At 44.0% G+C, this 22,253-nt stretch overlaps 1 protein-coding gene across 1 annotated transcript in view; it reads left to right on the top strand.

The window, feature by feature from the left end:
- LOC144687400 (uncharacterized) overlaps window positions 1-22,253 on the top strand; it is a 190,303-nt gene that overhangs the window by 111,046 nt on the left and 57,004 nt on the right. The window contains exons 48-60 of the mRNA XM_078553465.1: window positions 881-931; window positions 1,301-1,360; window positions 1,860-1,922; window positions 2,182-2,241; window positions 7,089-7,148; window positions 8,738-8,788; window positions 9,865-9,927; window positions 10,292-10,351; window positions 11,242-11,289; window positions 17,051-17,110; window positions 17,485-17,544; window positions 18,465-18,527; window positions 18,782-18,841. Of these exons, the coding sequence (XP_078409591.1) occupies window positions 881-931; window positions 1,301-1,360; window positions 1,860-1,922; window positions 2,182-2,241; window positions 7,089-7,148; window positions 8,738-8,788; window positions 9,865-9,927; window positions 10,292-10,351; window positions 11,242-11,289; window positions 17,051-17,110; window positions 17,485-17,544; window positions 18,465-18,527; window positions 18,782-18,841 (759 nt within the window). The remainder of the gene's footprint in view (window positions 1-880; window positions 932-1,300; window positions 1,361-1,859; window positions 1,923-2,181; window positions 2,242-7,088; window positions 7,149-8,737; window positions 8,789-9,864; window positions 9,928-10,291; window positions 10,352-11,241; window positions 11,290-17,050; window positions 17,111-17,484; window positions 17,545-18,464; window positions 18,528-18,781; window positions 18,842-22,253) is intronic.

Genomic DNA, 22,253 nt, shown 5'->3' with positions numbered 1-22,253 from the left:
TAAATGGCAAAGCCTTAGATACAAGTGGTTTTATCACAGCTTCAGCTCCTTGTCAGTGAAAGTCTGATTTCTTGCTCTTCCAGCATATTCTTCCAATCCAGCCGGAGGACAGTGTTTATTGGTGTTAAAGTTGAACAAAATTTTATTTTGATTTATATCTGTAGCCACCTTAGAGCACACATTTACCTGAAAATAATCTTCTTGAAATCAGCCTCTCCACTCTTAGTGAACAATACGTATCTCAATTGAGTATGCAATTAAATTAAACATAACATGAAACCACTCATCACCATTGTGGTCAGTTAAGGTCAGTTAATCTTCATTGAGTTTTGAATTAAGCACCTTGATCCATGGGAAATCTCTCCAGATGGGAGACTAGGTTTTATTTATTGAATGAAGGAGAATATTGTCTATTTTGTGAAGGATAGCTTTCTGTTCTGGTCTGAATCTCCTTTCATCATTGAAGCTAGCCTCAGTACTCTTAACTGTCAGTGTGAGAACATAGAGGGTGACTGGAATCAGCATCTCAAATTCAATCTTTCACAATGACACTCATTTGATGGAGAGCTTGTCAGTGGTGCAGATGGAATACTCGCCTATATAATGGCAGGACTAATGTCCAATTGGACACCTGTAGTAATAGGGTATAAAGCTATTTGCACACTCTGTTATACTTTGTGTATTCCCTGCTGACTGATGTTAGGCTGTAACTTCCGTGGCATGGAAATCAGCATTGGATTGCCACTCTGTGCCCAATTATTTACCTTACATTTCTTCCATGCCTGTCTCACCCGACCTGCTGACTGATGTTGAAATTCTTTCAATACGGTCCTGATACGAGTTGGGTGAATTGATTGTGAATGTATTTGTTTTCCTTCAGAAGAAACAACTACAACAGAGACAGCCACCACAGCTGCCATTTCTGCACCTGGTAAGTGATGTCTAATTTCATTAAACATGAGGAAGTAATTTAAAATCAGAATGCAATTACAGCTTAAACTCCTGGTCAGTGAAATCCCCTTTGTCAGCCTTGGTCCTCAGGTCACATTATCATTTCAGAAGGCGTTGGGATCAAGTTCGCGAACAGAGCCTACAGCATTCAATGTGTTCTGACCTTATAGTATCGTATTGAGGAAGGACAGCACTGGGACTGAGGTGTTCGCTGTTGGATGAGAGTTTCAGTCGAGACCTTGTCTGCCTTTTAGTGGAATTAAATGTTTTTGTGGCATTATTTCAAATATGAGCAGGAAGTTCTCTTTGGTTTTGGGAATTTTGTAGTTTTGAATATTTTTTTTTTCAGTGGGAATAACTACAACAGTGCCACCAACTATAACTGGCTCTACCAGTCGTTCCACAACTGGTGAGTGATGGTTTCTTCCGTATATAATAGCAAGGCCTTAGACACAAGTGTTATTTTTCAAGTTCAGCTACTTAACAGCGAACGTCCATCCTTTGCACTTCTAGCAACTTAGTCCATTCCCAATCGAGGATGAAGGTTTTTGATGTAACTTGAACAAATCTCATTGTGATTTATTTCAAGAGAAATTGTGAAACTTCCTTTAAAGTGACCATTGAAATCAATTTCTTTACTCGTAGTGAAAAGAGCAAGATTTAAATAGGTGATTTGATAACGCAATGGAATTTACAAATGTTGAAAGTGATAGCATGCTATGCATCACTGTGGACATTAGGGTACTTTAGATCATATCAGGCACCAGATGAATGCAGTAGCTTTAATATTACCTATTTGTGCACTCTCTTTTAAATGATTGAATGTACACCAAGTCTGTCACTTCACTGTAAACTGTTCCAGTTAGAGTTGGACGTATTGGTTCTCAGTGTTTTTGTTTGTCCTTCAGAAGAATCACCTACAACACCAGGAGCAAGCACCACAAGTGAGACGACTGCCAGTTCCACAACTGGTGAGTGATATCTCTTTTCAATACACATTAGCATGGCCATTAACACAAGAATGGTCTTCAACTTCAGCAACCTATCTGTGAAAATGTATTATTCCCTTCTGCTCAACACTTAGCCCATTCCCTTTTGAAGGATGTGACGTAATCTAAATAAAACTTTTCTCATATTTCAAGCTGATTACATGTCCGGTTGTCTTGTGGTGAACGCCCATTAAAGCTCATTGAGGAATTTGTGGTTTTGAATATAATTAATTTTTTTCAGCGGGAACAACTACAACAGTATCACCAACTACAACTGGTTCTACCAGTGCTTCCACAGCTGGTGAATGATGTTTTCTTCTGTATATAACAGCAAGGCCTTAGACACAAGTGCTATTTTTCCACTTGACAGTGAACGTCAATTCATTTGCTCTTTTAGCAACTTAGTCCATTCCTGCTCAAGAATAGAGGTTTTTGGATTAACTATTGAACAAATGTTGTTATCATTTCTTTAAAATGCAACTGTGAAACTATAACTAGTGAAGGGATCAATACTGGGGCTTCAGATATTTACAATCTACATCAATGATTTGGATGAAGGGACTAAATGCATGGCAGCTAAATTTGTTGATGGCACAAAGAGAGGTAGGGAAGTAAGTTGTCATAAGGAGGTAAAGAATTTTCAAAGGAGTATAGAAAGACCACAGCACCATTGCACGGAGTGCCATTCAAGTTGGGGGAGAAAAGAGAAATGTAGTAGTAATAGGGAATAGCACAGTTAAGGGAATAGATGCTGTTCTCTGCAGCAAAGACAGAGAGTCCTGAAGGCTGTGTTGCCTACCTGGTGCCAAGGTTAAAGACATCTCCTCTGGACTGGAGAGGAACTTGGCGTGGGAAGGGAAGGATCCAGTTGTCATGGTCCACGTAGGTACCAACGACATAGGTAGGACTAGAAAAGAGGTTCTGCTGAGGGACAATGAGCAGCTTGGGGCTAAATTAAAAAACAGAACCACAAAAGTAATAATCTCTGGATTACTATCTGAGCCACGTGCAAATTGACCTAGAGTAAATAAGATTAGAGAGGTAAATGCATGGCTCAAAGATTGGTGTGGGAGAAATGAGTTCCAATTCATGGGGCACTGGCACCAGTACTGGGGAAGGAGAGAGCTGTCCCATTGGGACAGTCTTCATTTGAACCATGCTGGGATCAGTGTCCTGGTGAATCATATAATTAGGGTTGTAGGTACGGCTTTAAACTTATTAGTGGCTGGGGCGGGGGTGGGTGGGTGGGGGGATGTGTTCAATTGAAGGGAAGTTTAAAAAATCAAAAAGAAATGAGAGAGCAGAGGTGCCGGGCAGTGAAGAGGCGAATGATAATCAAAGTGTGACAGGAAGTGGCAGAAAATATAAGCAGAGGAGTGTAGCAGAAATCAGAACCAGAATGAGTAATAATGGTTAAAAAGTCAAAGCTTAAGGCTCTTTATCTGAATGCACACAGCATTTGTAACAAGATAGATGAGTTGATGGCACAAATAGAAATAAATGGACATGATAGTTATTACAGAGACATATTTGCAGGGTGACCAAGACCGGGAACTCAATATTCAAGGGTATTCGACGTTCTGGAAAAATAGGTGAAAAGGAAAAGGAGGTGGGGTAGCTTTGTTAATAAAGGAAGGTATCAGTGCAGTGGTGAGTAGTGATATTAATGCAATAGAGTGTGATGTGGAATCAGTTTGGGTAGAAATAAGGAATAGCAAGGGGGAGAAGTCGTGGGTGTGAGTTGTCTAAAGGCTCCCGAAGTGTTGCCTCACTGTAGGACAAAGTATAAATGGGGAAATAATGGAGGCATGTGAGAAGGGTGCTACAATTGTCACGGGTGATTTTAATCTACATATTGACTGGACAAATCAGATTGGCAGGGGTAACATGGAAGATGAATTTGTAGAGTGCATCAGGGATTGTTTCTTAGAGCAATGTGTTGTAGAACCTACCCAGGAACAGGCTATCTTAGATCTAGTAATGTGTAATGAGGTGAGATTAGTAAGAGATGTCGCAGTAAAGGATCCTCTAGGGGATAGCGGTCACAACATGGTAGAATTTCGGATTAAACTTGAGGACAAGCAACTCGGGTCTCAAACCAATGTCCTCAACTTAAATAAGGGCAATTACAGAGGTATGAAGGAAGAGATGTCTAAAGTGGGCTGGGAAAATAGACTAAGGGGAAGATCAGTGGATGAGTAGTGCCAGATATTTAAGCAGATAATTCATAACGCTCACCAAAAATTTATCCTGGTCAAAAAGAAGGACTCGATGATAAGGATGAACTACCCATGGTTACCAAAGGTGGTCAAGGAAAGTATCCAATCAAAAACTAAGGCATACAAAATGGCAAAAACTAGTGGTAGACCAGAGGATTGGGATTTTTTTAGGAACCAGTAGCAGATGACTAAAAAGCTAATAAAGAGGGAGAAAATTGATTATGAAAGTAAATTGGCAAGATATAGTTCAAATAGCAAGAGCTTCTACGGGTATATAAAAAGGAAGAGAGTGCCTAAAGTGAGTGTGGGAATCTTGGAGGATGCGACTAGAAAATTGATCATGGGGAACAGGAAAATGGCAGATAATTTAAACCAATATTTTGCATCGGTCTTCATGGTGGAGGACACTATAAACATTCCAAAACATCAGATAAGCAAGGAGCTAAATGGAGGAAAGGTCTTGTAACAGTCTCTATCACATAGGACTAAGTATTTAACAAACCAATGGGACTAAAGGCAGACAAGTCGCCAGGACCTGATGGCTTGCATCCAAGGGTTTTAAAGGAAGTGGCTGCTGAGATAGTGGAGGCATTGGTCGAAATATTCCAGAACTCACTGGATTCTGGGAGGATCCCAGCGGATCTGAAAACCGCTAATGTGACGCCCCTGTTCAAGAAGGAAGGGAGACAAACAGCAGGAAACTATAGGCCAGTCAGCCTAACATCTGTCATTGGGAAAATGCTAGAGTCCATTGTTAAGGAAGAAATAGCAGGACATTTAGAAAAGCTTAACACAATCAAACAGAGTCAACATGGTTTTGTGAAAGGAAAATCATTTTTGACAAATGTGCTAGAGTTCTTTGAGGATATAACAAGCAGAGTTGATAAGGGCAACTGGTAGATATAATGTATTTGGATTCCCAGAAGGCATTCGATAAGATGCCACATAAAAGGTTATTGCACAAAACAGGGGCTCACGGTATTGGGGGTAATGTATTAGCATGGATTGAGGATTGGTTAACATACAGAAGACAGAGAGTTGGGATTAATGGGTCTTTTTCAGGTTGGAAAGATGTAACTAGTGGAGTTCCACACGGATCAGTCTCGGGGCCTCAATTATTTACTATCTATATTAATGACTTGGTGGAGGGGGCAGAGTGTAATATATCCAAATTTGCCGATGATAACAAAATAGGTGGGAGGGCATGTTGTGATGAGGACATAAGGAATCTGCAAGGGGATATAGATGGGTTGAGTGAGTGGGCAAAAACTTGACAGATGGAATTTAATGTAAGAATGTGCGAGGTCATGCACTTTGGTAGGAAGAATCAAAAGGCAGACTATTATTTAAATGGAGAGAGCCTCCCAAAAAAAGTGCAGCACAGATGGATCTGGGCATTCTTGTGAATGAAACACAAAAAAGTTAGCATGCAGGTGCAGCTAGTAATTAAGAAGGCAAATGGAATTTTGGCCTGTATTGCTAGGGGGTTGGAGTTTTAAAAATAAGGAAGTCTTGTTACAACTGTACAGGGTGTTGGTGAGGCTGCACCTGGAGGACTTTGTACAGTTTTGGTCCCCGTATTTAAGAAAGGACATACTAGCATTGGAGGCTGTTCAGAAGAGATTCACTAGGCTGATTCCTGGGGTGAAGGGGTTGACTGATCAACAACGGCTAAACAGGTTAGGCCTTTATTCATTAGAGTTTAGAAGAATGAGGGGTGATCTTATTGAAGCGTACAAGATTCTGAGGGGGCTTGACTGGGTAGATGTTGAGAAGATATTTCCACTAGTGGGGGAAATCTCAAACTAGAGGACATAGTTACAAAATAGGGGGACACTCATTTAAAACTGAGATGTGAAGGAATTTCTTCTCTCAGAGGATAGTGAATGCCTGGAATTCTCTACCCCAGATACTTGTAGAGGCCAGATCATTGAAAATATTTAAAGAGGAGGTAGATAGATTTTTGAAATATCAGGGAGTTGAGGGCTATGAGGAGCTGGCACAAAAGGCCTGGGGCAGATCAGCCATGATCTAATTGAATGGCAGGGTAGGCTTGAGGGACCAAATGGCCTACTCCTGCTCCTATTCCTTATGTTCTAGAAAGGTTAAATGGGTGGGCAAAAATTTGGCAGATAGCGTTTCATATACTGTTTAAATGGTGCGAAGTTGCAGAACTTGGTGGTACAGGGGGATCTGGGTGTCCTGTTGTTTGAAACACAGTTTGTCAGTATGCAGGTGCAGCAAGTAATTAGTAACACAAATGGCATGTTGGCATTTATTGCAAGAGGAATGGGATACTTAGAAGTAGCAAAGTTTTGCTGCAGCTGCACAGGGTCTTGGTGAGACCACATCTGGAATACTGTGTACAGTTGTGCTCTGCTTATTTGAATGATATATCTGGTATAAACTTTTTTTAGAAGAAGCACAGAGAAGTTCACGTGACTCATTCCTCAGATAAGAGGTTTATCTTATGAAGAAGGGTTGAACAGGTTGGGTCTGGACCCATTGGGGATTGGAAGAATCAGAGGTGATCGTATTGAAATGTATAAGGCCCTGAGGAGATTTGATAGTGTAGATACCGCGATGATATTTCCACTTGTGAGAGAGACTATACCCAGGGGAAATGGTTTAAGAATAAGAGGCCTACAAAATGGAGATGGGGAGAACTTTTTTCTCTTACAGGGTCATTAGTATGTGGAATATTCTTCCCCAGAAAGCAGTGGAGGCTGGGTTGTTGAATTTATTCAAGTCAGAGTTAGACAGATTTTTGATAGACAGGGAAGTCAAAGAATGGGGGACAGATGGCAAAGTGGAGTTGAGACTGCAACCAGATCAGCCAAGATCTTATTAAATGGCAGAGCAGGCTCGAAGGACTGAATGGCCTCCTCCTAAGTCCAATGTTCCTCTGAATGTCTTTAATATTTTTCAGAATTAACAACCGCACCAGTGTCACCAATAACAACTGGCTCAACCACTGGCTTCACAACTGGTGAGTGATGGTTTATTTCATTTTAAACAGCAAGGCCTTAGATACAGCTTCAGCTTCTTGTCAGTGAAGTCTGATTTCTTGCTCTTCCAGCATATTCTTCCAATGCAGCCGGAGGGCAATGTTTATTGGCGTTAATATTGAACAAAATTTTGTTTTGACTTATATCTGTAGCCACCTTGGAGCACACATTTGCCTTAAATAATCTTCTTGAAATCAGCCTCTCCACTCTTACTGAACAATATGTAATTCAATTGAGCACGTAACTAAATTAAACTAACATTAAACCACTCAGCGCCATTGTGATCAGTTAAGGTCAGTTAATCTTCAATGAGTTTTGAATTAAGCACCTTGATACATGGGAAATTTCTCCAGATGGGAGACCAGGCGCAGGTTTTTCCGGTCGGTGAGCAGGGGCGGGGCCTGCTCGCCGACAGGTAAAATAATGCGGGGATACCTTGTGCGTGCATCTCAACATCACTCTGCGTCACTTCAATTTTCAGTTCGGCGGGTGTGCAGCTGAATCGGATGCACGCCCGCCGAACAGCCAACGGCCAATTAAGGCCATTAAAAAACTAGTTAACCTGATTGATGGACCTACCTGTCCAAGCTTAAGGTTGGCGGGCAGGCCAGGAGCCCAGGCGGGCCTCGGAAAAAGCATGAAACCTCATCCACGGGCGGGATGAGGTTTCATGAAGGTTTTTAAAATTTTAACAAATGTTTCAATAAAAGTGATGGATGTGTCCCAGCTCATGTGACAGTGTCACATGAGGGGACATAGCAGGGAAATTTTTTTATTATCTGGAATTCAACTTATACATCGGAACCGATCTCCCTGAGGCAGCATTTTGCCTCAGGGAGATCTGTGCGCTCTTTCGTGCGCATGCGTGAAAGAGCACACTCCTGCCTGAGGGAATCCGCCCCCCCGCCCGCAAAGGAAGCACATCGCAATTCCTGGCGGACGTCATGCTATAAAGTGGCAGCGCGCCACCAACTTGGGGTGCTGATCGGGGGGGGGGCGCCGATCGGAGGTCCACCTGCCCGCGCCCGCTCCCGCAGTCCCCCCTCCCCCGACGAGGGGAAAATGTTGGCCCAGGTTTTTATGTATTGACTAACAGAGAATGATGTCTATTTTGTGAAGGATAGCTTTCTGTTCTGGTCTGAATCTCCTTTTATCGTTCAAGCTGTCCTCAGTAAGTGTCAGTGTGAGAACATAGAGGGTGATTGGAATCAGCATCTCAAATTCAATCTTTCACAATGACACTCATTTGATGGAGAGCTTGTCAGTGGTGCAGATGGAATACTCACCTATATAATGGCAGGATTAATGTCCAATTGGACACCTGTAGTAATAGGGTATAAGACTACTTGCACACTCTCTTATACTTTGTGTATTCCCTGCTGACTGATGTTAGGCTGTAACTTCCGTGGCATGGAAATCAGCATCGGATTGCCACTCTGTGCCCAATTACTTACCTTACATTTCTTCCATGCCTGTCTCGTCCAACCAGCTGACTGATGTTGTAACTCTTTCAATACTGACCTGATACTAGTTCACTGAAATGATTGTGAACGTATTTGTTTTCCTTCAGAAGAAACAACTACAACAACAGAGACAACCACCACAGCTAGTTCCACTGCCAGTGAGTGATGTCTTCTCTTAATGAACAGGAAACATTCTTTGACCTAGTTCAGTACTTTCAGCTTCAACACAATTATTTCCTTTTTCAAGACCTTTGTCCAAGAAGTATCTGACTGATGTATTGTAATTTTACCCTTAATTATTTTCTTATATTCACTTAACACAAACCGTATGGTGTTAGGTTGAATGAACTTAAATGTTCTTCAAGAATTAAGTCGGAATTTTGTGACTTTGAATGTCTTTAATATTTTTCAGAATTAATAACAGTGTCACCAACAACAACTGGCTCAACCACTGGCTCTACAACTGGTGAGTATGGTCCTTTCATTATCAATTGCAAAGCCTTAGAAAGAAGTGGTTTTATCACAGCTTCAGCTCCTTGTCACTGAAAGTCTGTTCCCTTGCTCTGCCAGCACTTCCATTCCAGCCAGAGGGCAGTGTTTATTGGCATAAATGTTGAACATAATTTTGTTTTGATTTATTCCAATCGCCACCTTAGGTCACAGATTTTACTTAAATAAATCTTATTGAAATCAGCCTCTCCTCCTGAATGGAACATTTCTCAAAAGGATAATTAGATCTTGCAACTAAATTAAACATTACATTAAACCACTCAGCACCAATGTGGTCAGCCAAGGTGACAATTGTCATTGAATCTTGAATTAAATACCTTGATGCGTGGAAAATTTCTCCAGACAGGAGACCACATAATCAATTATTGAATAACTCCTATTTGGTGAAGGATAGCATTGTGTTCTAGTCTGAATCTCCTTTGACCTTTCAATATATTCTATGTGTGAACACAGTGTAAGACTGTAAAGAGTGACTGGAATCAGTGTCTCAAATTTAATCTTTTGCAATGACACTCATTTGATGGAGAGCTTGTCAGTGGTGCAGATGGATTACACAAATTGTAAAATGATGCAATAATGTCCAATTGGGCACCTGTAGTAATAGGGTTTAAACTTTTCTGCACTTTCTCTTGCATATTCCCTGCTGACTGATGTTTAAACGCTTTGAATACTGTCCTGATACTAGTTGGGTGAATTGATTGTGAATGTATTTGTTTTCCTTCAGAAGAAACAACTACAAAAACAGAGACAACCACCACAGCTAGTTCTACTGCCAGTTCCACACCTGGTGAGTGATGTCTTTCATTAAACATGAAGAAGTAATTTAAAATCAGAACGCAATTGCAGCTTAAACTCCTGGTCAGAGAAAACCCCTTTGTCAGACTTGGTTCACGGGTCACACTCTCACTTCAGAAGATGCTGGGATCAAGTCTGCATCCAGAGCCTTGAGCACTAAATCCAGTCTGATCTTATAGTGTTTGACTGAGGAAGGACAGCACTGGGACTGAGGTGTTGGCTGTTGGAAGAAAGATTCAGTTGAGACCTTGTCTGCCTTTTAGTGGAATTAAAAGTTCTCGTGGTATTGTTGCAAAGATGAGCAGGGTGTTCTCCTTAGCTTTAGGAGGTTTGAATATCATTACTTTTTTTTTCAGAGGGAACAACTACAACATTGCCACCAACTACAACTGGATCTACCAGTAGTTCCACAACTGGTGAGTGATGGTTTCTTCTGTATATAATAGCAAGGCCTTAGACACAACTGTTATTTTTCAACTTCAGCTCCTTAACAGCGAACGTCCATCCTTTGTCCTTCTAGCAACTTAGTTCATTCCTGATTGAGGACAGAGTTTTTTGACGTAACTTGAACAAATCTCATTGGGCAGGATCTTCCCCCCACCCCATGATGGGGGGGGTTGTGCGGGAGCGGGCGGGAGCGGGCTGGTTCCTGACCGGCGCCCCCTGCCAATTAAGGCCCGCCCAGCGTGACGTCCACCAGGAAGCGCTATGCGTTCCCTGTGCGGCCAGGGGGGAGGATTCCCTGAGCCGCGAGTGCGCTCTTGTGCGCATACGTGCGAAACAGTGCACAGATCTCCCTGAGGCAAAGTGCTGCCTCAGGGACATCGGCTCAGGTTTGAAAGTTTCAACAAGGAAGTGGAAAAAAACGACTGACATGTCCCCTCATGTGCCACTGCCACATGAACTGGGTCATGTCAATTTCATTTATTTAAACGTTTTATAAAAATTTTAACACCCTCATGAAACCGCCCGTGGATGAGGTTTCATGTCCTTTTTTAGAAGCCCGCTTGGGCTCCCGGCCTGCTTGGTTGGTCATGCAGGTCCATTAATCATGTTCATTACTTTTTTAATGGCCTTAATAGGCCCCCCTGCTCACCAAACAGAAGGTTCTGCCCATTGTGATTTATTTCAAGAGAAACTTCCTTTAAAGTGACCATTGATGTTCGTTTCTTTATTCTTAGTGAAATTATTTATTTTCCTCTATTTATTTAACACAGACCATGTGGTCTTATGTTGAAAGAACATAAATGTTCTTGATGAATTGAGTCAGAATGTTGTGACTTTGAAAACCCTTAATATTTTTCAGGATTAACAACTACACCAGTGTCACCAACAACCACTGGCTCCACAACTGGTGAGTATGGTCCTTTCATTATCAATTGCAAGGCCTTAGATACAAGTGGTTTTTATCACAGCTTCAGCTCCTTGTCAGTGAAAGTCTGTTCCCTTGCTTTACCAGCACTTGCTTCCATTCCAACCAGAGGGCAGTGCTTATTGGCATAAATGTTGAACAAAAGTTTGTTTTGATTTATTTCAATAGCCACCTTAGAGCACAGATTTTACTTAAATAAATCATAGTGCGATCAGCCTCTCCTCTCTTAGTGAATGGAATGTAGAACAAAAAGGTACTTAGGTTGTGCAACTAAATTAAACATTACATCAAACCACTCAGCAGCAATGTGGTCAGTTATGGTGATTACTGTCATTGAATTTCGAGTTAAACGTCTTGGTACATAGAAAATCTCTTCAGATTGGAGATCGGGGTGCAACTTTCCGAGCCCGCTGGTGGTGGGCGTGTTAGGTGGCGTGCGCGGTAAATATGGCGGGACCTACTTCACGATGGCGTGAAGAGAGGTTGCGATCTTCTGCTCAGCCCACTGATGGCAGGCCACATTTCGCAACATCAGTCGGCGGGGAGCTAAATATAATATATCAGCAGATAATTAAAAAGTCATCCCGCCAGGCTCTTGGAACCCCTTGTATCGTCCGTCCACGTCGGTGGGAAAGTACGCGACGTGTTTCACAACAGCACGCAGGCGACGTGCACTTGGCGGCCTTCACTTTGGGGGAACTGAGGTGAGTGAGCAGCAGCATTATCCACAGCTCGCCTGCTGTTTACAGGCCTCAGGCTCCAGGGGGGGCAGGGTAAACTGACACCAGGCCATGCAGGCAACTGGTGAGGGGTGGAGGTTGTTTGGGGACAAGTGCTGACCAGCCTCGGAGGTGACTGTTGAGAGTTGGGCCGGTGGGGGGTGGGTTGCAGGAGCGGGAGGTCAAGTGCTGCCCGGGCACTGCATCCCGCACACAGGCAATTGAGGTGGAGGTCAGGGTAGGCAAGGGAAGTGGCCACACATTAGGAACACCTGTATAAACTGACCATGCCTCTGCAACTGAGACAGATCAGGCGCAGCCACGATGATATGAGTGGGGTCAGGCTCCTAGCCTGCCCGCCCATGCAAACAACGCGGAGGCACCAAAAGGCCACCAAGCGCTCCATACCTTACCCCCAGCGCCCACACTGCCCACCACCACCCCTCCCCCTCCCTCCCACCCCACCCCACCACCATCCCTACAGCACAGACTTTGGGTCCACCACTGCTTTATTGGACCATGGAGCAGTTGGACTGCACACGTTGTACAGTCTCCTCACCAACACTGGCCATGGAGCAGTCACTGCTGGCGGCGCTCACAGCCCCTTGCAATCTCAGCATTTCAGTTTGGATTGGACCTGGTTTGGACCAGTATCCCCCATGTCGTATGTTGACCGGGACAGCCAGGATTCAAGGGCCATTGGATTAGCCCAGATCTTGGGATTTCCCCAGGTGCAGGGTGCGATTGTCAGCACCCATGAGGCGCTCAGGTCTCCATCGCTACACTCAGTGGACTTCATCAACTGCAAGGGCTTCCACTCACTGGACGTGCAGCTGGTGTGCGACCACCAGAACCGCATCCTGCAGGTATGTGCACGGTTTCCAGGGAGTGTGCACGACACCTACATCTTGTGTCGCTCGCAGGTCCCTGCAGTCTTCCAGGTTCCACAGAGGCTGCAGGGTTGGCTCCTTGGGGACAAGGGGCCATGGCTGATGACACCCGTGCGGTGCCTCAGACTACAGCAGAGCGAAGCTATAATGAGGCTCATGCAGCAGCTCACAACTTGGTGGAGCAGATCATTGGGATGCTGAAGATGAGGTTCCAGTGCCTGGACCAGTCTGGTGGAGCCCAGCAATACAGTCCACAGAGGGTGCCATGCATCGTCGTCATCTGCTGCGCCCTTTACAACCTGGCACTGCAATGGAGTGAGGAGCTGGCTGAGGAGGAGTTGGAGGAACTTCACATCTCCTCCGATGAGGATGCCAACCGAGATCAGGGTGAGGGGGTCCTCGGTGGTGATGATGATAGGGATGAGGCTCTCGCACTGGCTAGATGAGGCAGACGCACTCGGGAGGCCCTCATAGCTGCCAGATTTGTGGAGGATGATGACGACATGCAGTGAGGACACTCCATAGATCTTCACATAGCCTCTGATAATGTCTGACTCCTGTCTGGCTGAGGGCAGCTCGCTTGCGCTCCATGATCAGGGCCAGCTCAGAGACGCAGCCATGAAACTTTAGATGCATCTCATGCTGTGTTTGCCTTCAGCACCTCAACCCTTCAGGAGCTGGTGCACAGCATCACTGGTCACAGATAGTGGTGTGATGGGGGCCAGCCCCATCATAAAGGTTCAGAGAGCACACAGAGAGTATGAGGGAACTCTGTGGCGCCTGACCACTACGTTCTGGCAGCAATGACCAGCACTGCCGAGGTGCAGGCATCAGTAATGTTTCCAGGGAGTGTGAGGCTGGACCATCACTTTCACCTGAAGGCCGCACAGATCACAGGGAAGAGGCCCTGGACTGAGTCACCTGCCTTTATCTTGTGCTGATAGGCTTCACATTTGAGTGACAAGAACACTGCTCATCAGAACAAGGAGCCACAGGCAGGGAGACATTCTTAGGAGTTTATTCACAATAGTGAACAGTATGTACAAGTGATTAACACCCATGCCCAGGCTGTGCAATGACTTTTACCTAACTTTCCTAACCCTGCCACTGTGCGTTGGTACTCACCGGACATCCACAGCGCAGGTGGAGGCAACCTGCTGACTGTGACGTCCTCACAGTGATGACTTTGGCAGGCATCCTGTGGAGAGCCCCGGCCTGCTTTCGCGGTCCTGCTGTGTGGCAGTGGTACCCTCCTCAGCCTGTGACGCTGGATCTGCAGAGGTCACAGGAGGGGCGGGGGTGGGCTGGGGGCAGGTGGGCCGGTCACTCCCAGAGTAACCTGGGTGGATGGCCCTGGAATGTGCACCTGCTGATCCTCCTCCCTATGGGTGCCCGAGGGCCCCTGGCTAACGCTGAGTGGAGGGCGCAGCTGGAGTGAGATCACTCTGCCCAACACCCCTCTTGCATGCACACTGTTAGAGGCCAACTGTGGCATCAGCAATGGAGTTAAGCCTGTGCAGCAGTGCAGGAGTGACATCCTGGACCAAGGCCTCCATGGTGGCTGCCATCCTGCCAGTGTTGGCCTCAGTGTGTTGCAACGCCAGCGCTATCACCTCAGCCTGAAGACGAATGGACTCCTCTATTGCGCCTTGCAATCTGAGGTGTGCAGCAGACATCCCTTCCTGATGTTCCTGAGCTTGCCTTTGCAGCTCCAGCAACTGTGACATGACCGAGCCCTGAGGCTTGTCATCTGACTCAGACTCAGCAACGCTCTAGCCTCCAGTGGTCATCTGAGTGCTGGGGACCTGGGAAGTCCCTGCCTCCATCTGCTGTGGATCAGAAAGTGCGATGTGCTCACCAGATTGTGATCCCGAGGCCACTCTAAAGCTAGATCCCACCGAGGTGTGTGTCTCTGTGCTGGTGAAGGGTGTGGGTGAGTGCTGTGACGGGACTTCAGGGAAGGTGCCTCCAGATTCCTCTTCGGAGCTTGATTGGAGACCCGAATCGAGAGGACTAGAATATAAAAGCAGGGATGTGCTGCTGAGGCTTTATAAGGCTCTGGTCAGACCACATTTAGCATATTGTGAGCAATTTTGGGCCCCTATCTCAGGAAGGATGTGCTGGCCCTGGAGAGGATCCAGAGGAGGTTCACGAGAATGATCTCAGGAATGAAAGGCTTAACATATGAGGAACATTTGAGGACTCTGGATCTATATTCGATGGAGTTTAGAAGGATGAGGAGGGATCTGATTGAAACTTACAGAATACTGAAAGGCCTGGGTAGCGTGGACGTGGGGAAGATGTTTCTATTAGTAGGAGAGACTAGGACCTGAGGGCACAGCCTCAGAGTAAAGGGAAGACCTTTTAGAACGGAGATGAGGAGAAACTTCTTTAGCCAGAGAGTGGTGAATCTATGGAATTCATTGCCACAGAAGGCTGTGGAGGCCAGGTCGTTGAGTGTATTTAAGACCGAGATAGATAGGTTCTTGATTGGTAAGGGGATCAAAGGTTACGGGGAGAAGGCGGGAGAATGGGGTTGAGAAACATCAGCCATGATTGAATGGCAGAGCAGACTCGATGGGCTGAATGGCCTAATTTCTGCTCCTATGTCTTATGGTCTTATGGCTGTTTGGCAGATGTGCCTGAGAAAGCAAGGGGAGATAATTAGTGCATGGCTTTGGCCTGTGAAAGAGGACACATCACTCATGGCATGGTTGTCTGATGGATGTTGCACTCACCTGGTAGACCAGTGCCGACCTCACCGTCTACACAGGACCGATCCCAGTCATCGCCGGCCAGCTGGATGGCTCTGTTTTCGAATTTTATCAGAACTTTGATCTCCGGCATCCCTCCACCTGTCTGCGACCTTTCCCTCCTGCTGTGAGCCAGTTAGTCCTGTGTGGATAGAGATGGGGAGAGTGTATCAGGATGCCTGTTGGGCCAGATGATAAGTATGCCTGGCCTGTGTGGGTGATGAGTGGTCCCATGGACAATGACGGTGTGTATGAAAGAGTGAATGGTGATGTCCCTTGCACTGGCAGTGAGCGAGGGCCCTGTGGATGTATGATGGGTTTATGAGTGTGTGAGCTGGGAGTGATGAAAAGAGTGACTTACCCTGGCAGAACAGAAGAGTTCATTCATCCTTTTGCGGCACTGGGTAGCTGTCCTCTTCTGAAGGGCGTTGGCGCTGACCACCACTGCCACTGCCTCCCAAGCCAGGTTGGCGACAATGCTGCCCATCCTGTGGTCATAGTGGGGGCAGAGCACATCCCGTCAGGCCTCCACATCCAGCAGTCGCTCGAGAGACCCATCGTTGAAGCAGGGGCCTGCAGACTTGTTGCCTTTGCTGGCCATGTCTCCCGTGCAGCGATGGTGAGATGGTGGCGATGAGCGCTTTGCTGGTGGCTGCCTTTTAAAGATGGCAGATTGTGTGATGCAACAGCCGGGTGATGGCAAGGGGGCGAATGAGATCCCTCCCGCCATGGAAACAGCATGTTTCGTGGGAGTGAATATATAATGAGGCTGGCTCAGGAAGATACAGTGTGAATACCCGCCATTTTCACCCATGGTTAGGACTCCATTTTACCCTCCCGTGACCGCACTTAGTGCAATTCTGGGAAACTTCTGCGCCAGGTAATTATTTATTGAATAACTCCTATTTTGTGAAGCATAGTATTGTGTTTTAGTTTGAATCTCCTTTGACCTTTCAATGTATTGTAAGTGTAAGCACAGTGTGAGACCGTAAATGGTGACTGGAATCAGTGGCCAGGATTTCCTGGCCCTGTCATGGGTGGGACCCGCCGCGGGCGAGGTGGTGCCCCAGCCAGAAGCCCAATGACTTGTGGCGGGACCGGAAGATCCCGGTGGTCGGCGGGTGCAGAAAATCGCACCCAGTGTCACAAATTCAATCTTTCACAATGACACTCATTTGATGGAGAGCTTGTTAGTGGTGCAGATGGAATATGCAACTTATAAAATTATGCAATAATGTCCAATTGGGCACCTTAGTAATAGGGTTTAAACTTTTCTGCACTTTCTCTTGCATATTCCCAGCTGAATGATGTTTAAATTCTTTGAATACTGTCCTGATTCTAATTGGGTGAATTGATTGTGAATATATTTGTTTTCCTTCAGAAGAAACAACTACAACAGAGACAACTACCACAGCTAGTTCTACTGCCAGTTCCACACCTGGTGAGTGATGTCTTCCTTCATTAAACATGAGGAAGTAATTTAAGATCAGATTGCGATTACAGCTTAAACTCCTGGTCAGTGAAATCCCCTTTGTCAGTCTTGGTTCACGGGTCACATTCTCACTTCAGAAGATGCTGGGATCAAGTCTGCGTCCAGAGCCTTGAGCACAAAACCCAGTCTGATTTTATAATGTTCTACTGAGTAAGGTCAGCACTGGGACTGAGGTGTTCGCTGTTGAATGAGAGGTCCAGTCAAGGCCTTGTCTGCCTTTTAGTAGAAATAAAAGATCTCGTGTCATTATTTCAAAAATAAGCAAGAAGTTCTCCTCAGGTTTAGGAGTTTTGTGGTTTTGAATATGATTAATTTTTTTTCAGGGGGAACAACTACAACAGTGCCATCAACTACAACTGGTTCTACCAGTGGTTCCACAACTGGTGAGTGATGGTTTCTTCTGCACATAATAGCAAGGCCTTAGACACAACTGTTATTTTTCAACTTCAGCTCCTTGACAGTGAACGTCCATCCTTTGCTCTTCTAGCAACTTAGTCCATTCTTGATCAAGGACAGATGTTTTTGGCTTAACTTGAAATAAATCACAATAAGATTTGTTTAAGAGAAACTGAAACTTCCTTAAAAGTGACCATTGATGTTAGTGTCTTTATTCTTAGTGAGAAGAGCAAGTTTCAAATGGGTGATTTGATAATGCAATGGAATTTACAAATGCTGAAAGTGGTAGCATGTAGGCATCACCAAGGACCATTATTTATAAGGTGATGATCAGCCTTCAATGAATTCTGCTTTTATTACCTGGACATTCAGGAATTGATTCCAGATGGGTCTGCAGATTTTCAGCTGTTGAATAACAGAGTATGAATTGTGAGTGTCCACAGTGTTGTTGCATTCATATCTCAACCTGTGACACATGTGTTTTGAAGGATAGTGTTGTGCCCTGGTCTGAAATTGTTTTTGGCTTCCAAAGTGCACTAAAATTTTAAGTGTCAGCACAGCCTTGGACAATGATGTGCTGGATAGATTTAGTGTCTCAAATATGACCTTTGAAAACGATACCCACATGTTACCCGCTTGGATGCAGGCACAATGGGCGAAGTGGCCTCATTCTGTGCCATAACAGTTCTGTCATTCTGTGGTGGAGAGTTTGTCATTCACGCAGATGGTAGACACAACTTATATTGTGGCAGCGTGATTGATTGGGGACCTGGAGTAAGAGATTTCAAACCCATAATAAACTCTCTTTTAATTTGTGTAATAACGGGTGGTTCTTTTGAAACTGTCACAATACTGTCCCAATTCAAAATTGAATATAGCGGCTGTAAATTATTTTGCTCTTCTTCAGAAAAAACAACTTCAACAACAGCAACAACCAGCACTTATGGGTCTACTGCCAGTTCCACAACCGGTGAGCGTATTCCTCTCTTAATGAGCATGAAACATTCTTTAAACTAGCCCAGTACCTTAAGCTTCAACTCAATTATTTCGTTCTTTGAGACCTTTGTCCGAAAAGTATTTGGCTGATGTATTATAATTTTACCCTGAATTATTTTCTTATATTTATTTAACACAGATCATATGATCTTATGTTGAAAGAACATAAATGTTCTTCAGGAATTGAGTCAGAATTTTGTGACTTTGAAAACCTTTAATATTTTTCAGGATTAACAACTACACCAGTGTCACCAACAACAACTGGCTCAACCACTGGCTCCACAACTGGTGAGTGATGCTGCTTTAATTATCAATTTCAAAGCCTTAGATACAAGTGGTTTTATCACAGCTTCAGCTCCTTGTCAGTCGAAGTCTGTTCCCTTGCTCTACCAGCATTTTCTTCCAATCCAGCCAGAGGGCAGTGTTTATTGGCATTAATGTTGAACAAAGTTTGTTTTGATTTATTTCAATAACCATCTTAGAGCACAGATTTTACTGAAATAAATCACATTTAAATCAGCCTCTCCTGTCCTAGTGAACAGAACATATGTCAAATGGGTAATTGGATCTTGCAACTAAATTAAACATAACCTTAAACCATTCGGCACCAACATGGTCAGCTAAGGTGATAACCCTCATTGAATTTTGAATTAAACATTGTGATGCATGGAGAATTTCTCCAAATGGGAAACCAGGTAATCATCTACTGAATAACTGAGAGTAATACCTATTTTGTAAAGGATAGCATTGTGTTCTAGTCTGAATCTCCTTTATACTTCCAATATATTCTAAATGTCAGCATGGTGTGAGATTGTAATGGGTGACTGGAATCAATGTCTCAAATTCAATCTTTCACAATGACATTGGAGAGCTTGTCAGTGGTGCTGATGGAATATTGTTTAAAAATGGCAGGATAGTGTCCAGTTGGGCACTTGTAGTAATAGAGTTTAATCTTTTTTGCATTCTCTTGCAATCTGTGTATTCCCTGCTGACTGATGTAGAAACTCTTTCAATATTGTCCTTTGAACATGCGAAATAGGAGCAGATGTCGTCCATTTGGCACCTGGAGCCTGCACCGCCTTTCAATAAAAGGCCTTGGCTGTTCTGTTTGTGCTTCAAATTCCACATTTCCATCTATTCCCAATAACCTTTGATTCCCTTGCCTAACAAGAATCTATCTACCTCTGCCTTAAAAATATTCAATGACCCTGCCTCCACCATCTTCTGAGGCAGAGTTCTAAAGTTGCACAGCCCTCTGAGAAAAAAATTTCCCCTCATCTCTGTCCTAAAAGGGCAACTCCTAATTTTAAAACAGTGTCCCCCAGTTCTGCACTCACCCACAAGAGGAAACATCCTTTCCAGATTCACCCTGTCAATACCATTCAGGGTCTTGTATAGTTCAATCAAGTCACCTCTCACTTTTCTAAACTCCAGTGGAAACAAGGCCAATCTGTTTCACCTTTCCTCATAAGACAACCCACTCTTTCCAGGTATCAATCTAGTAAACCTCCTCTGAACTGCCCCAACACATTTACATCCTCCCTTAAATAAGGTGACCAAAACTATGCACAATATTCGAGATGCGGTGTCACCAATGCCCTGTATAACTGAAGCATAACATCCTTACTTTTATGTTCAATTCCTCCAGTAGTAAAGGATAGCATTCCATTAGTCTGCTTAATTTCTTGCTGTACCTGCATACTAACTTTTTGTGACTCATGAACTAGAACACCTAGATCCCTTCGCACGTTGGAATTCTGTAACCATTCTTGCTTTAAGTCATACTCTGCTTTTTTACTCTTCCTGCCAAAGTGAACAACTTTACATTTTCTGACATTACACTCCATCTGCCAGATTTTTGCCCCTTCACTCGACCTATCTATATCCGTCTGCAGCCTCATTATGTCCTCTTCACAAAATACTTTCCTACCTATTTTTGTGTCATCTGCAAATTTAGCTACCATGCTTTCACTCCCCACATCTAAGTCATTGATGTAAATCGTAAAAAGTTGAGGCCCCAGCACATACCCCTGTGGGACTCCACTCGTTGCATCCTACCAATTAGAAAAAGACCCATTTACGCATATACTCTGTTTTCTGCCAGCCAGCCAATCTTCTATCCATGCTAATACATTACCCCCTACACCGTGAGCTTTAATTTTCCCCAATAACCTTTAATGTGGCACCTTATCAACCAATAAATTGATTAAACATGATTTCCCTTTCACAAAACCCATGCTGAGTCTTCCCGATTATCATGAGTTTCTCTAAGTGCCCAACTATAACCTCCTTATCGATCGATTCCTATACCTTCCCCATGCAAGACGTTAAGCTAACTAGTTTCCTGTTTTCTACCTCCCTCCCGTCTTGAATAGAATGGTTATATTTACTACTTTCCAGCCTGATGGAACTTTTCCAGAATCTAGCGAATTTTGGAAAATTAGCACCAACGCATCTACTACCCCATTTGCCACCTCGTTTAAGACCCTAGGATGAAGTCCATCAGTATCCAGAGACTTGTCAGCCCACAGTACCACTTTCCTAGTGATTGTAGTTTCACCATGTTCCCTTCTCCCTTCCACCTTCTCATTCACATCTGTTTTTGGAATGTTTTTGTATCCTATAACATGAAGTCAGAAGCAAAAAATGTATTCATTTCATCTGCCATTTCCTTATTATCTACTATTAACTCCCCATTCTCATTCTCTAGGGGATCAGCATTCACTTAACTTACTCTTTTCCTTTTTAAATACCTATGGAAACTCTTGCTATCCTTTTCTACATTTCTAGCTAGCTTCCTCTCATACTCTAATTTCTTTCTCTTGATTAACCTTTTGGCCATTCTCTGCTGTTCTTTATATTCTGACCAATCACCTGACCTGCCACTCATCTTTGCAGAGTTATATGCTTTTTCCTTAAGTTTGATGCCTTCCTTAACCTACTTAGTTAACCACGGATGGTGGATCCTCCCCTTAGAATTTTTATTTTTAGTAGGAATATACTTATTCTGAGTATTCTGAAATATCCCCTTAAATGTCTGCCACTGCTCCTCTATTTCTCTATCCCCTAGCTTAGTATCCCAGTTCACTTCAGCTATCTTGGCTTTCGTTGCCCTTATTTAAGATTAAAATGCTAGTCTTAGACCCACTCTTCTCCCTTGCAAACTGAATGTTAAATTCAATCATATTGTGATCACTGCTGTCTGAGGTCATGAATTTATCCTGTCACATAACACACTACCAAGTGTAATATAACCTGCTCCCTGGTTTGTTCCAGAATGTGCTTCTGTAACTATCTCGAAAGCATTCTATGAAATCTTCATCCTGGCTACTACTGCAAATTTGTTTTTTCTAGTTTATATGTAAATTAAAGTCACCCATGATTATTGCTGTTCTTTTATCACAAGCACCCAATATTTCTTCTTGTATGCTTTGTCTTACGTTGTGATTACTGTTAGGGGGCCTGTAGACCACTCCCACTAGTGACTTCTTTCCCCTACTATTCCTCATCTCCACCCAAACCGATTCTACATCCTCATCTCCTGAACCAAGGTCATTGCACCAATGCCATCTTGATTAACAGTGCTACCCCTCCACCTTTACCTAGCTTACTATTCTTCTTGAATGTCATATACCCCTCAATATTCAGGACCCAACCCTTGTCATATGCAGCCACGCCTCCATAATGGCTGTCAGATCAT

This window comes from Cetorhinus maximus, chromosome 12, assembly GCF_964194155.1.
Source record: "Cetorhinus maximus chromosome 12, sCetMax3.hap1.1, whole genome shotgun sequence".
Lineage (NCBI taxonomy): Eukaryota > Metazoa > Chordata > Chondrichthyes > Lamniformes > Cetorhinidae > Cetorhinus > Cetorhinus maximus.
Note: the sequence above shows the minus strand (reverse complement) of the source record. Positions and strands in the feature narration are given on the sequence as shown.